This window comes from Buteo buteo, chromosome 11 (assembly GCF_964188355.1).
Source record: "Buteo buteo chromosome 11, bButBut1.hap1.1, whole genome shotgun sequence".
NCBI lineage: Eukaryota > Metazoa > Chordata > Aves > Accipitriformes > Accipitridae > Buteo > Buteo buteo.
In genome coordinates, this window is record NC_134181.1 from 5581044 (window position 1) to 5597585 (window position 16542).

Genomic DNA, 16542 nt, shown 5'->3' on the forward strand with positions numbered 1-16542 from the left:
ACTGACATCAGCTCACACTCCTCCCACGGTACCTTGCCTTTTCAGCTACGGGGATGCAAATTAAAAAACAAACAAACAAAAAAACCCACTCGTCCTGTCGGTAATTACATTTGCTGATCCACCACGACTCTACCGAATAATTAAACATTGATACACTGCAGCAAATTGCATGTGTTTTCCCCAGCTTTGCAGAATACGAAGGTGCAGAGGAAGCACTTGGTCCCATGGTCTGTCATGTCTTGAAGACGTTCATTCACTGCTGTCCTTGCCAGGGCTTTCAGACTGTGGTGAGCAGTCCTTGTTAGTTTCTCTGTCCTCAGCCTCATTTTCTCCACAGAAGAAAAGTAATGTCACAAACTAAATTTCCACCAGGCCAGTGCTGTCTAAATGTTGGCATAAAATGGGTGAAATAGCAACAGCTTCTACACTGGTTCTGTCTAACAGGGAAATTTCCAGCAAGCCTCTCGCTCATAAAAGAGACGCTCCTCTTAGTGCAGGCTGCTCAACACCTCGAGATCTGCCAACCAAGGGAAAAAAATGGGGCTCTATTTTGTAGAGAGCTGTACAAGGCTAACAGTAGAGTCAGCCATCTCTCCCAACTAGCAGCCAACCTGAAAGCTGCACAGTGATCTTTTGCTGAACTTTTCTGGCTTTCTGAACAGCACATCCTGCCATTCACATTACAGGCAATGAATGGTAATCCCTCTCCTCAAATTACCCTACTGATTTCAACAGAGCGAGACCAAGAATGTACGTGACAGGGTGTACTTCCAGTTCAGATTTTAGTCATTGCAACTTGACAAGTTTCTTGAGCTCAATTAATAACGGCACACATCTAGCAGACATGCTCAAATCCAGAAAAAACAGATGCCTTTTTTTTTTCTAAGTTTCCCAAAAAAAGGAAAAAAGACTTAAAATTATTTAAAAACATACTGAAAACTAAGATTAAAATAGAAGGAAATGGCCTTCACCATAAACTCATGCCCTGGACACCACAGTCTGGGACGTAGCATGTTACCTGCTTTTCTATTTCCCACTCTATTGGCCCTGTCCCATCAGTCATGGGACAGCCCAAGAGGCAAAGTCAAGAAATCACATTAAGTACTGGAAATGCCAGTACTGGTAACATCAAATGCCCCCAAACCCTGAAACAAGACCCCCTCCTCCAAAACTTAGAGAGTACTGTTAAATTCTCCTAATCTTTAAGTCCATGAAGTGAAGGCCTTTTAATTTAGCTTCTGGTTCTGACTTCATGCCTTCCTTCACAACTACAAGAGCTAAAACTTCACTCACCATTGACGTGTTCAGTTATAACGTATGCTTTTCAATTGTCTTTTCCCTTTCCTGGTATTGCCCCTGCATTCTTAAATATTGTGCAAAACAGGAAAATTTTACGCAATGATTTAATAATACATTGTTTTTGGCAGCAATTCCAGCCTACCATGTTTCCCTCTCTCTTCTTCCTCAACAGTCTGGCAGACTATATGCTGAAACAGATCAGTTCCCTGATCTAGCTGAAAGACAACAAATCTGCAAAAGGTTTAAACAGAGAAAGTGTTCCCCAGCCAGTTCACACAGGTTTTCTCAACCTGACCCTGCAAACTGTTAAGCGCGTACAAAAGACAGCTTGACACGGTATGGCACAGACACAGAAACGAATGGCACAGGCCAGGACTACCTAAGACAGCAATACTGCTAATGACACTGCATCATCAGACTGTGCGAAAAAGTTATTTTATTGAGCGCACAGACATGCGCAAGCGCTTTATATGGATTATACATGCTAAAGTATCAACCATCTTCAAACACACAATTGTTTATGGAATTAAGCACTACATATCTATGAACACATGCAGACACAGAGCAAAACTGATGCAACTAGCACTGCTCAAAACACAAATAAACAAGCCGCAATCTACCCATGCAACCCACAATCTAATTACTTCTGAAGACTCCAAAACGGTTGAACTATTTGAGGTAGGTCTCTTCTTTCATAAACCTTATGTGGGGAGATGAATAAAACCCTATTAGTCCAGCCATGCTTACTAACATAGAAGGAAATGAGAGGAGCCTTTTTATTGTATCACGTTAAAACGCATCTGTTATTTAGGAACTTCAAAAGGACAAACAAATTACATGCAATAAATAAAACAGTTGGAAAAAAACACTCCTCTCTATGTCCTAAACCTACCACCTTTTTCCTCCAAAAACGTCCCTCAGCGTACACAGCTCTATCAGCGATTTTGGTGGGACCAAGGCTTCAGCCTCTGTTCTCCCACTCTGGCTAGCAACACAAACCTAAGTTTGCAAACTGGAATGTCGCTGCAGATGGGACTCTCTCTCAACCTAGCCTTTCACCTCTGAAAAACTAAACTTCCTTTTTGCGTTTCGTAGCATCGTAAAATGGTGTGGGTCAGAAGGGACCTTTGAGGATCATCTAGTCCCAACCCCCCTGCCATGGGCAGGGACATCTTTCACCAGATAAGGTTGCTCTAAGTCCCGTCCAACCTGACCTTGAACACCTCTAATGATGGAGCATCCACAACTTCTCTGGGCAGTACCGCCTTTCCTAGGACCACACCCCGACTTCCATGATCTAGCAGACTCTTCCCAGCACTAGTAACAATGTTCCACTACCAAAGAAAAAAAAAAAAACAACAAACCAAAACAAAAAGATGATCTCACAGCTCCACCAAGGCCCAGCCCCACGAGGGATGCTGAGCTCCTCCAGTCCCTGCTCTGATGCAGGACCAGGTCCCCATCGAGGACCAGAGGCAATCTGCAAGCTTCCTCAGGGGGACTATTACCACGTCTCTACTCTCCAGCCAAAATGAAAAATGAGGCAGAAGTATTCCTGAGTATCCTTTTTATTTATGCTCCTAAACACGTAAAATTTAGTGGCTGGGTGTTAACACTAATAGCCTTAAGAGCTCTCACTCTATCAATGAATATAGCTTCTGTTTTCATATTTTATATAAGCTCTGTGACATATAAACACATACCTTAACACTACTGACTTATAAATATGCTTTTTAACCACTGTAGGAACTATATATTCAAAGGTATGTTTGATAGGCATTAAACAACTTTAAAGAAATATCATTTTAGGTTTTCTTACGTCGAGCTCCTAACTAATATAGCAATAAAATAAGTTTGTCACAACAGAGTAATATTCCATTAAATCACCGAGTCTTCAGAAAAATTTGGGTGTCATTAATGCAGGCACATGCCTGCCTTCACCTCTGAAACAGAATCTCAATTTCACCAGCATAGATAACATGGAGCAATTTGTTCTCAATTTGCAGAGAATTATAAATTATCATGTGTTGTATGCAAATTATGAGATTCAATGCTCCTTCTGATGTGCCTGAAGAAAATACCTGATAGATAGCAACAGAGTAACCCAGAATAGGCAAAAACATGCACACCCAAAACCCATAGGTACCATTTCTTGTCAAATGAAAACAATGAAACAACATTAAATTTAAATAGTCATTTATCATTCCATTGCTATAACAGATCAAAAAAATTACCTTAAATTGCTTTTTTACTTATGTGCCCATACTTATTTATATACGTAATGATGGCAGGCCGATCAAGCTAGTTTTAAGTCACACTTGTAGAGCCCCATCAATAGCACAGGACTTAAGGACAGCACTTGGTTTACCAAACAGGCTGGTTACTCATCATCATCATCATCATTATTATTATTGTTACTGTTATTACTAATTCATAATAATTCTATTTGGAATCTGGATAACGCTACAATATTCCTTTTCCAGGAAAGCTTTAAAAAAATTATTCTTATAAGATTGTTTTGAAACTTCTGAGCTCTGCATAATACTTCCCACTTGAGCTAATTGTTTTTCAAGGGAAATTTAATTTTCAAAAGTGTGTTTTTCTAACTAATGGGAACCTGTGCTAAAGTAAACAATGAGTCTGGCTTGATAGGAATTTTTGCTCTATCTTTACCAAAAGAAGGAAGGAAAGACATGTAATAGTATGCTGAAAAACATGCAGTAGCAGAATTGTTGAATTTTAAAAAACAATTAGAAGACAATTTTCTACTCCACTTCTCCTATTTGAAACAGATCATCCTGCCCTGCCTCATTTAATATTAATTGGGTATGTTCTTGTCTCTAGGAGAAAATATAAATGCAGTTCCCTAATCCACTTACATTCTTGTTTCAAATATATTTCTTACTAGCTAGCTTGTCAATAAACTATTGTCCTCACACATCACTTTTGTACAGAAGAAAGTTTAAAAGACACTCAAATCTTTTCGGGATTGTCACCAGCTTTGAATATAACATTACATTACACTCAACTTATCTGCCAAGGCAAACCAAGAAATGTGAAATGGGCATGAAAAGCCAAAGTTTCCACCTCCTTGAGGGATATTAATGAGTAACTTCATGGTTTCAATTATGTCTTATCTTCTCAGATGGGAATTAGAGAGGTCATCCCCAGCCAGCAAAAATGAATCGCTTATTTATTCTTCCCTTGTCTGCTGTGCATACATATGTATCACAAGTCTTTCTTGCAACCCAGTACTCTAAAACTCATTGTCCTAAACATCCAATTCCAAACAGTGCAAGATAAAGAACGAAAGAGAAAAGCAGGGCAGAGACATAAAAGGGGTAAGGCAGAAGGATATTAAAGGCACAGAAGTTTAGTTATGACAGCTACCTTTAAACTACTGAAAACTAAATTTTAACATTTCTACTGAAGACAGACATAGGGCTATTCTTCACACACACGCACGCAAAAAAAAAAAAATCACACAAGGAATATTAAATTGGATTTTATTTCTGTCTTTGTGTTTACTATCACTGCCCTTCAAGCTGTGCAAGGACAGATCTCACTGGAAAAAAAATTAGTAAGGGCGCTACATTTGAGTTTGGTAGGTGTTTATAAAATAAACATTATTCCTCCCATGGGGGAGAAAGTCAGATTCATCCCCAGGCAAGCTGTTGTCTGGCAAACAAAGTTTCTAAGTATCAAAATTTCCTACTGGGACTTCAGCATTTACATTAAAAAAAAAAAAAAAGTTACAGGTCTGCATTTACTTTCACCAAAAAAAAAAAAAAAAAAACTTAACCAGAATGAAAGCCTGGACATGATGTGAGTGAAACTGTAATGGTAAAACTACTATATTTAACCCATTCTTTGAGAAATAAAGAAACATGAGGCAAACAATGGAAACAACACGTAAATCAGATGAAGTCACAACACCTACAGTTATGGGACTCTCCACTCCACAAGCTAACGCCTTTCCATTTGTTAACTGAGTGCATATACCAATTCAGAATAAAATTATTATTACTCTTTTTTGATTAACATGGACTTATTTTAATGGAAACAGTTGTGATAATGTCAGAAAAAAGCACTTTGTAGAGAACATTATTTTTTTCCTCCCTAAATTTTGCTAAAATAAGATGGCCTAACACTTGTTCCATTGCATTCTTGCGTAGTGCGTCTGCTACGGAAAGGTATCTTGTCAGCACAAAACATGTAACTGCCTAATTAAACAACGGAAGTAGTTACCTCTCGCAAAAAAACTGTAGTCAGGGTCTCATTATTCAGATTTATATGTGGGCACATACAGTGTCTACTCATGGCAAAAACTGCAGATGAATAATCCATACACAAACGAATGCTAACTCCTCTATCGCAGCCCAGGCATTAACAAGTAAGAGCTTGTGGGGAGACAACTTTTAATTCAAATACATGCCTCAAGTGACAATAAAAAGGGTCGAAAGTGCCTAGAATCAACAAATAACTTATCCACTGTACTCAGGGACATAATTTGCCAGATCTGGATTTAGCTGTCACTACAACTTTTGCTTTCAAATGCAAAACAAAGTGATGTTATTTTCCTGTTCGATTTTATTCATGTTATATAGAATGCGGTAAAACTCGTCATGCCAGAGGATTTGCAAAGGGATGATGTGAAGATTAATTACTGGCTGCTCATAAAGCACCCTGCCTGTGGAAAGCCCTGCATGTAAAAATGACCTTGTTATCAAAGTTGTTGAGTGCTCCCAATGCTCACTTTCAATGGATGGTATGGATATTTCTCTACAGGTCTTGAAAGACAAATTAGTTGCATTTAAGTATCTTACCTACAGTTTTCAGGAGGTTTTGGCATTGTGCCTGTACCCCACTTCTGTAGGGGTTGGGGGTTAAACTACCACGTATTTTGCTTAAATCACATCTTTTCAGATCAGGAAAAAAAAAAAAGAGTAAAATCTAGATATCATAGAACCAATGTCTGAAAGATACCTTGCTAAACGTACCCATACGTTCAGGCAACAAGTGAATGAGGATCTTATCCTAGTGCCCTACTTACTCCCTGGAAACCAAAGACACTACTTGAAATAGTAAAGCACAGATATTTCCGCGAACAATGGTATTTACTTGGTGAGTTAGTGCTGGAAAAAAGTGATAAGGCGCAAGACCAAGCACGAAGAGCACTGCTTAACAAAATGGAGCCTTCAACGGTGCGTACTATGTTTTAGTATCTTCTTGCTATTTATATACATAAAGTAATTAGGAACGAGAACACCTCAACGTTAATTAAAGCACGACCCCATAGGACTTCAGAAATTTTTTCAGAGATGGTTTCTTTGGTGACAGCTTTGCCAGCGAGCAGAGTTTGACGTCTCCTGTACAAATACAACTTCACGCCTAGTATTGCCACATTGCAGAGATTAACGTCTGAAGCACGATCATGCCTCTCTACCGGTACCCTTGTCCTCTGCTCAGAAATAATCTGCTATGGATACTGCCAGGAAAACGCCTCATCTCCACTGATATTTGACTTCCCCTCTAAGCTGATGGTATCTTAATAAAATGAAGAACTGCAAAAACTCCTTGTGCTCGTGTCTTTCAGGGGTTTTCTCCAGCAATGCTCAACCGAGTCTTCCTTCTCCCTTTACACAGTAGTTCTATCAAAGAAAGAAAAATATTCCCTTGGAAACATCCCCGACAGCTCAGTGGAAATGGTAAGCAGAGATGTCACTGTAGCACAAAAGAGAGCTCTGTGAGAATAGGCAGCTGGCCTACCTGAAGGTTAAAGTAGCTCCCACTGAAAACCTGCTCGGAATACTCCACAGCAGAGCACGATGCAGGAGAGACATTTACACACGCTGTGTGTCTGCGTACCAAAGTGTGAAAAAATCCAACCTCCGAGCACAGCACAGGCTGGATGAAACCCATTTAAATACACCATCAACAGAAATCTACACAAAAGCCAATCCACTCTCTCATATCACGAGTGTCCTATAGGAAGGCCAGAATGAAGCCATTGATAAAAATGAGACATTTACATATAAATCAAAAACCGACACGATCGAAGTACTGGATAATTTAAAAATCAGTCTAAAGCACATTTTGTGAGCTGTGTTAATCGCTATTAGACAAAATTTGGGTGTAGTCAAATCACATACTATATGAACGTTCAAATAACACTAGCCGTGAAATTTTAAGTTGTACGTGTAAATATAAATCATATTTTCAAAGACTGTATCCCTCTATTGTACATCTTTTGTGCTGTTGATATCACCACCTTGCATTCTTCTCTTGCATCATTTTCCATTAGGAAGAAAAACCCTGAAGGAATCTCCATATTTTACGATCACGTTGCCTGTGCCTGGGCAGGGTATGTGACCGCTAAATCAGAGCCCCCAAAACCAGGCCTAAAAAACAAAGCAGAGCAAAGACCGTGCAAACCCCGAGCCTCCGCTCTCGAATTAAAAGCATCCTCCACCTCCCTCACCTCTAACTTGGCCAACGTGCCAGCAGACATCTGCCGACTTCGGTTTGGGATAGAAATGGCTCAGTGTGGCGATTTCACGTCGGCGTCGTGTTGAGAAGGGAGGAATTTAAAAAAAAAAAAGGAGGGGCAAAAAAAAAAAAAAAGGCAATAATAATGATAATAACAAAGACTAGACTTGCTCGAAGGAACCCACCGAGACTGCAAAATTAAATACCCCTAGGATTACAAAGAAGGGAAGGGGGGGCGGGGAAATCCCCTCGGGCATTCCGGGGTTCACTCAAGCCGAGCCGCCCCCCCACACACACACACGCACCGACCCCCCTGGGTGGGACGGACCCCGCAGGGGCCGTCGGCACGGCGACCGCGGCACAAAGGCGCAGGCATCGCCCCCCCAGACCCCCCCAACCCAACCCCGTCCCCGCAGCGGGTCCGTCCCCGCCGGGCGGGGAAAGGGAAGGCGCCGGGGCCGCGGCCGCGCTGTGGCCGCCCCCCGCGGTGGCGGTGTCGGCGGTGGCGGGGCCCGGCCGGGCTCTTACCGTGGCCGAGGCGACGCTGTTGTCCGCCAGGGTCAAGTGGTGCGGCTCCCACCGCCGCAGGAACTTGGAGGTGAGGATTTTGCTGAGAAACGTCCGGGGGTGCCGGATGACACACACCTGGATGTCCCCCTCCTGCAGCAGCTTGTACCTCATGCCGTTGCAGTGGAGCAGGGTTCTCCGGCACGGCGCGGCACCCATTTTATTCCCCTCGGGAGCGGACATCTCGCCCAGCAGCGGCTTGCTCTCCTCGGTCTGCCTGCGGTCGCTGCCCCCGCCGGAGCCGCCGGTGCGATCCATGGCAGCCCCGCGGGGTCGGGGGGTGGCGCTCGGCGGCGGCCGCCCGGGGAGACCGGTCTCTACGGGCGGGTAGAGACGGGTACGGCCAAATCAAAAATAATAGCAACAGCAATAAGAAAAAAAATAAAAATCCAACCCCACGCGGCGGGTGAAAAAGAAAAGAAAAGCTGAAGGGGGAAAAAAAAAAAAAAACTGTCAGGGAAGATGGGGGAAGGGACCGAACGGCACCGGCGGAGGGGAAAGGGAAGCGATTAAAAAAAAAAAAAAAATCCTTATTCAAACTTCAAAATCCGCCCCCGGCGGGTCCCCCTCGCGGCTCTCAGAGCGCCGCGTCCATGCTCCCGGGCGGGCGCCGGCCGAGCGGAGGGTCGGCTCCCGGCGGGGGCGGCAGACAAAAGCCGGCGGCGGCGGCGGCAGCAGCGGCGGCGGTGGGGGCTCCTGACGGCGGCGGCGGGGGCTGCGGGGCGTCCGGCCGCCGCTGGTTCCTTCCTTCCCCCCGGGGCGTGTGCGCGAGAGCGTGCGGCGGCGGGCGCGCGTGTGCATGTATGTGGGTGCGTGTGTGCGTCCGTGGGTGCGGGTGTGGGGAGGGGAGGGAGGGAGGGAGGGAGGGAGGGGAGGGGGGGTGTGTGTCCACGCGCGCCGCCGCCGCGGGAGGAGGAGGAGGAGGAGGAGGAGGCGGCGAGTGGAGCGAGCGCTGCCGACAGCCTCTCGCCGGAGCGGCTCCGGGCGCAGCCGATTGGTTCCGACGGGGTCATGTGCCGCCCTCCCTGACGTCAATGGCCGCGGAGCCGCTGAGGGGCAGCGGCGGCGGCCGCGCGAGGTGCGCGGGAAGCGCCGCGCGCGCGGCCGTTGCACCCCTCCCCCCCTTCCCCCCCCCCTCCTTTTTCTCCTCAGAGGGGCCGCGTCGTCCCCCTCCTTCTTCAGCCTCGTCCCTCGGTAGCCCCGCCGAGGGACCGGGCTGAAGGGGGGGGCGGGCGGGGACGGGAGCGGTGCCGCTGGGGAAGGGCTGGAGGTGTGCGGGCACACCTGCGCACCCGCGGGGGCGGCCCGGCTGCCGTCAGGCCCCTCCGCGCTTCGTACCCTCCGCCGTGAGGGGAACCCCCAGCGCCGCGGGGGAAAACGTGAGGGGAAGGAGGGGGGGGGGGGTAGTTAGCGCGGTAGATCGCCCTTTCTTTCAGCCCCCGCGCTGACAGGAGCCCGGGGCAGGGCAGAGGGTGGGTGGTCGCCCCTCCTGTGGGGAGGAGGGAGAAGGGAAGCGGTGAGGTGACGGCGGCTTACGGGTTGAGTTTTGAGCATCTCGACGCCAGGGCTTTAAGCTCTTGTGCAACCACTGCAGAAAACAGCGAGGGAAGCCCCATACCGGGCTGCTGTTGCTTCACCAGTGGGCTCCCACTGGTGTTCCTTTTCCTCTGGCCTTACGGGGAGACTGGGGACTACTGCGCTCCCCTGAAGCACCAGCCCGGGAATGGCAGGGGTCGGTGTGCAAGCCCAGGAAGAGCGGCACCTTGCTAGTGCCATGCTAAACAGGACGTTGAGCATCCCCTGATCGTCCACAAAGAAGAATAAATGTTTACAAAAAAAAAAAACCAACTAATGAAAAAATGAACTCCCTTCTAAGATCTCTAAACCATGTAACGGCTCAGTATTGCTGTGTGCAATATGGAAGCCATGTCAAGACAAATGGTACCATTTATTCTTGCTTTTTTTCTCAGCAATTTAAAAGGTAGTGGTAGAACTCGGATCTCGTTTCCAGTTTCCTCATTCGAACAACCAGGTTAGGACCAACAAAAAAATTACGTTTTATAGAATATGTGCACATGCCCTTGAACTGTGGAACTCATCGTAGTGGGTATTGCCAAGGTCCAGAATTTAGAAGGAATTGAGAGGGCTGTTTTACTTGATGCTAGCAAAATATTCGGAGAAAGTATAAATCTTCATGCTTAAAAGCTTAAGCTTGTCTCCAATTGGGGGAGGTTGGGAAAAGGATGATCTGCTCTGTGACGAGCCGATTATTTCACAGTGCGTACCTGCGGCTGGGTTTCTGGCAGCCTCTCCTCATGCAATAACTCTCAAATGAGAGGTCACCATGCCAAGTGAGGTGCCAGCAGTTACGAGCGGAGTTGTGAGCCCGCCCAAGAGAAAGCTCTTTCATCTGATACATTCGCATCACGAGTGGCACAGATTATCTGTTGGAGAGGCAAGATGCAACTGGAAGGGTTTGGGAGCCTTTGTCATAAAGCCTTTTGTAGTGGCTGCTGTCAAAGACAATACATGACTGGCTGGACCACAATTACTGTGAGCATGTCCATCACGTGTGTTATTATAGAGCTTTTGTGTTGAAATAGGCTTGCATTTTAACAGGAGAATTGCTGTTTAAACACTTTCAGGAGAGAAGGTTTTTGTAACCTACCAATTACTAGCAAATTTGAGGGATACTTTTGTTGCGTGTTAGCATCAAAATTATTTATAAAAAGCTAGGAAGTCTCCAGAGTGCTCCTAAGTACCAGTTGATAGAACGATGCAGAATTACACAATTTGGCAAAGGTTAGAAGAAAGACACTCATTTAATGACATGAATAATACAACCAACAGGAAGACAAAAATCTCTTTTATAGAGGTTCAGATTGTCAGTATCTCATAGCCCTGGTAATTACTTACCTCCTGAACTTAAACAAACTGACTGGTCGTTATGCAGTAAACATTACAGGCGGTTCCCACAGAGCTTTGTATACCATATACTGCTAGGGGTGAATGACACACGCATTTACACTGAAATAAAACCAGATCTACTCATACCTGTAAGTATATGTGGATCTGCAATAAAAACAATAAAAAAAGACTTGCAAACCAAATTTTAAAAGGACAGCTTTGTTTAGATGTAAGCTTTTTACTGCAGGAACTGCCTGTTTCCAGGAGCTCCTAGGGTGCTTGGTACAAGGGAGACCTGTTCTTGTTTGACCCAAGGTACAAACAATAATAGTGTCAATAGTAGGACTATTCGCATACACTCACCTGCACCAACGCTTCACTCAGTGAGAACTGCAACCAGTGTGACTATTTTGGTGAAGGTTTGTGCAAACTAGCCGCCTGCTCAAACCACTGCTTTAAATCTACTGAACTCGTCACCTCTGAGAGCTGCTCGTCAATGGGAGGACGATACGTAGAGTCTGGTGTACCTAAGTGAATTTCCTGGCAAATTAGAGCAGATGTTTTTCGCTCGTGTTCCACAGAAGGTAGCAAAAATCCCAAGGCTGGCCTATAGAGGTCAAGCCATGAGTTACCTGAAAGGGTCCAAGCCTCCGCTGGAAATCCGTTTCCAAGTGTTGAAATCCACCGAAACATTGCAAAAGCACAGCGCATCAGGCAGCGCCGCTCCCAGCAACCCCTCTCAAGGACAGAGGTCCAAATCCTCCGAGGTGCTCTGCATTTGCAGCTCCCACTGAATCCACGCTCTCAAGCTGCAGGTGTTCTCTCTGAAGTAAACTCAGCACAGCACGATAAGATCAAGGTATGAAATCTCACGTTGCCTGCCAGAACGGGGCAAGCGAAAACCCTGTCTAGACAAGTGAAATTGAAACACACTGCTGGCTGCACAGCTTGCTGAAACGCACATTAGCCATCCAACCTGCGGTAAATGGCTGCTATGTGACCCAAGGCTGAACGCATTAAAACTAACACCCCTCCTCGTATCTCTTATAAATTATACCATGCAGAAGTTGGATGAATTGCATTCCCGGCTTTGAGTTTTTCCAGACTTCCTCTCTAGCTCTATGCAGCCCAATAGACAGCTCAGGTATACATGCTTGGCACTATTTCAAGGTGGCATTCAGGGATTCCTGCATATTTTATTTTTCTCCCCAGAATCTAATTTTTATGAGCAAATCCAACTGGAAGTTTATTGTGAAAGTGGGACATATTCATTCATATAACAAATACTGAGCAAATAATTCATAATAAATAGCACACCAGTGAAAACTGATGTATCTTGCTCTTTTCTTATTATTCACTGCCATTTCATAATAGGCTTTGTAAACAGAAGCATCACTTCCCAAAAGACACCGTAGCCTGGAAAACTGGGATATACCCAACATGCAGTTTAAGGCAGACAGCCTTCTGGGTCAGCGACAGAGGAATACATTCAGAGGGGGTTTCCCCCCCGCTTCCTAAAAACTAATTTGGTTGTGATCTGTGTTACTCAGAACATTCATCTGCTCAGTTACATGTCCATAAAACCAGAAAGGCCCATAAACACAATCATTTGCAAATACCAGCTGGGACTCCAGTCTTAGGAAAAAACACTTTTCACACATTTCCAGCATTTGGTCTCTTGCCTGTCTATGCTCAAGTCCGTCAGGTGTTCTGCAGAGGTCAGTCCTGGGTGCCAAAAGAGAAGCACTGTCCTGACATACATGCTTAAGCTTGGTAACGCCCGCTTATAACCATGTGTTAAAACAAAAACAATGTGATATTCTGAAGGAAAAGAAGATACCAATTTGTGAGTAGTGCTCAGTGCCAATAACGCAGGTTGCACAGCAGTGGGGGGCTTGGAAAACCCATGAGAAAACACTTGAGATATTGCCGAAACTATGCAGGAAAAAAATATTGCCTAAAGGCACCTTGTTTCAGAATGAATCCATGCCATGGCATTATCTAACAAGCTATATGAGGGGAGTAAGGGAGCAGCTGTGGCAAGCACCAGCTACAAACATTGAGATGCCTCAACAGGGGATGTGCTTACCAGGGGAGAGAGCACTGTCCCCAGAGCGGCTTTGCTGAATTGGTAGTATACTTTGAAAGGGAAAACAAGAAAAAGGAATAAAATAAGCCCTTACTACACCTTTTAATTATTCCTGATTTATTTTACAGAATGTTATGGTATTAACAAAGGTTTTGGCAAACTCTTCCCCCAGTCAATCAAAGAGGGAAGAAAAAAAAACTTCTCCTTTTATTGTCTCTCACTGGAATCTGTTGGAGGCTGTAAGGGCCTACCACCTTCATGCTTTCTGGAGAAAACACCCGCTGCTCTTGTCTGCTTAACATGTCCCTCAGAGTTGTCCGTACAGAGATGCGAGATACAGTTTTTCCAAGCAGAGAAGCAAGCACCAGGAATTCCCAGCTTGCATTCAATATCCATTTAGACTCTTACACAGCAGCTGTCCCTCTCATGTTTGAATCCACGATGCATATTAGAGATAATGGAGCTTTCTTCCCTTATTCACAGAGGTGCTGCGTGGATTATGGAATTCATTAGTCAATGCTTGCAAATTGCCACTGTTGACTCAGAGCAAATTCCTGCTATCAGACTCACTAGTCAGCTCATTTTCATAACAATGCTGTATTGTTAAAAAATACTTTTAAACCATTCTTTAGTGAAGCTGGGGAATACAACACATTGGAGCAAACATATAAAACATAAAAGAGATGCTGTATCAGTAATGCTAAAAGTCCTGCATTTGAAGTCTGTTTAAATTAATCAGCATAGTGGTGTTAAGAGGATTCAGCAAGTCATAAAACTTTGGGAAACAGAATTGTTTCCCAAAAGGGGTGATGGACATTTAAAACCTAACTAGATAAAGATTAAAGAAACCCACACTGCAAGGAGCAGTGCTGTAGTTGCCCCTAAGGGAAGGAAGGGCTTGATTAGGGCACCATTGATCACAGACGCATAAAATAAAGATTGCATTTGCAAGCATCTCATGCAAATTTCTCATCACCCACTTCTTCTGAGCCTAACACTAATTTTGGAGGGCACCACACAGGTAGAGCAGTAAGCAGGAAATCAGACTCTGATGTGAACTTGTAATTCTCCAACACCTCTGACATTCAGATTTCTGCTGTTCTCTGGTTTACTCAGTTACTGTGTTCTTGTTTTCCCAGCTGATGCACTTTACACTATGGGGCTAACTACGTGCCGTGCAGACTCTGGTGACAAATGTATCTTTGATTCCTCACTGACATAATACACACTTTTGAGTGCATGATGCAAAAATCATACTTTTTTCTGCCTATTGTCCTCAGATGTTCTGATGCTGGGGGATGTAGGATAAAGCTGATGGTATCAATTGCTGGAAGGAGCCTGCCATCTGCTGATCTGAACAGCACTCCAGCCTGACTTTTACCTGATCGGATATTAGGATGGAGCACTATACAAAGTAGGTAAAATACATCTGAACAGAAGCAGCATTAACAGACTTGCGGTGATAAAGGAATTTATTTAAGTGGAAAGAGGAAGTCTCAAGTCTATAATCTCAGGTCTAAGTCTGAATTGGACAAACAGAAACAGAGGCAACTAAAATAAACAAACTAGTAGATAGGAAGGAAGTAAGCAGAAGATACAAAGAGGGGTAAGAGCCTGAAATTTCTTTTCTGCTTTGCTGCACCCGATCAGATAGTGCAGTTAAGGTATCAGCTGTCCCTCCCCCACATTCACCCTTCTCAGTGACAGCAGCCCTATGTGGTAAACTTCTTCCCTACCAGCATCTACCTTCTTCCAGGGCCACCCACAAGCCCAGGCATGGAAAAAGCCCTGGAAAAAGAAGAGCTCCCAACAAAATTCAGCAGGCTGGCGTCTCTTTTTCCTTTAGTGCTTACTGCCATCAAGATGTATGTAAAAAACTGTCATTTGGCAGGATGTAGTGAAAAGTCACCATTTCCGTTAGAATGGCTGCATTACTGTTCCCATCCCCAGCTAATATTTCCTATTTCATCAATAGGTCACATCCTACCAGTCATTCCAAGTTGTGAGTGCTCGTCAGTCCAAAATGCTCTATTAGCTCTTAACGTGTATAAAACACCACTGTAACACAAATAAGCATTAAAAGTCTAAGGGAAATGGGATATGATGCAGAGCTGTGAGCTTGTCACAGTAAGGTGAAGTTTCTCCAAAACAGAGGAAGAACAACTAAGAAAGAAAAAGGTAGTCCACAGATTAGGGAAGTATATCTTCACTCACTGAACCAACACACTGGGGAAGTGAAATTAGAAGTGGATGAAATGCTGAAAGACTTGGATTATTTTTTTGAAAGTCCAGGGGGAGAAAAAAAAGCAGAATGGGAAAGAGTATCAAGTATTAGCAGGATTAGTACCCACAGACTCTCTGGTGAAGAGGTGTCATAGAGGAAGAAAGAGAAGATAAAATAACATCCGTAATTATTGTTTTTATTATTAAATTCCTGTGTTACAATCGTTTCAAAACAATGTTACACAAAAGGCAGCTGAAACTCAGTCCTTTCCTTACCTCAATATGAGCAGGGTTATAAAGCGAAGTATAAACTCCCATCTGATGATAATGCACATCATCCAGTGCTTGCGGCATTGTTGTGCTAAGCACCTTGTAAATACATCTAATGCAGTCCTTGGCCTAAAGAAGTCTAAGAAAACAAATACAAAGGACAGAGAGAAGCATCAGTTTAATGTAGTTATCTTTCATGATTTACAGATTTCCAGATACAGCTAAAGGAATCAGCTGTTTGAGTACACTTTGGTAATTATACACCTTGTAATTTTTACCTGTCCATCAGCTGAGCATAGCTGATGTCTTCAAAGTATAATATCCTTGATGGCTTTACAATCCAAGAGGAAAAAGAAAATAAGAGAATGGCAGTGATTTGCTTAGGACAGTCCCTGGCTGACATGCAACAGAGCAGGAAGATGACAAATCCAGAAGATTCTCTGAAAAGAACAGATGGTCAGACTGTACCATATACTTCAAAGAAATGCATCACACAAAAAAGAAAACAAAAAAGAGCATAAAAAAGAAAAAATCATACATATAACTTCGATAGTGCCCAAGGCTGCAGCAGACCATAGAAATCAGTTTCTGAGTTACTACATTATTGCAAAATGGAGGCATTTTCTTTGATATGTAAATTTGCCTTCCAGTACATAAGACTATTTTTTCATAATATGAAAAAGATAAGCTAAAAAGAG

The 16542-nt window shown here is 44.1% G+C and overlaps 1 protein-coding gene across 1 annotated transcript in view; it reads right to left on the minus strand.

Annotated features, from left to right (window-relative positions):
* Positions 1–9201, minus strand: part of CMIP (c-Maf inducing protein) — a 138192-nt gene extending 128991 nt beyond the window's left edge. Inside the window, exon 1 of the mRNA XM_075039950.1 lies at positions 8317–9201. Within this exon, the coding sequence (XP_074896051.1) occupies positions 8317–8613 (297 nt within the window). The 5' untranslated portion in view covers positions 8614–9201. The remainder of the gene's footprint in view (positions 1–8316) is intronic.
* Between the last annotated feature and the right edge of the window lie 7341 nt (positions 9202–16542).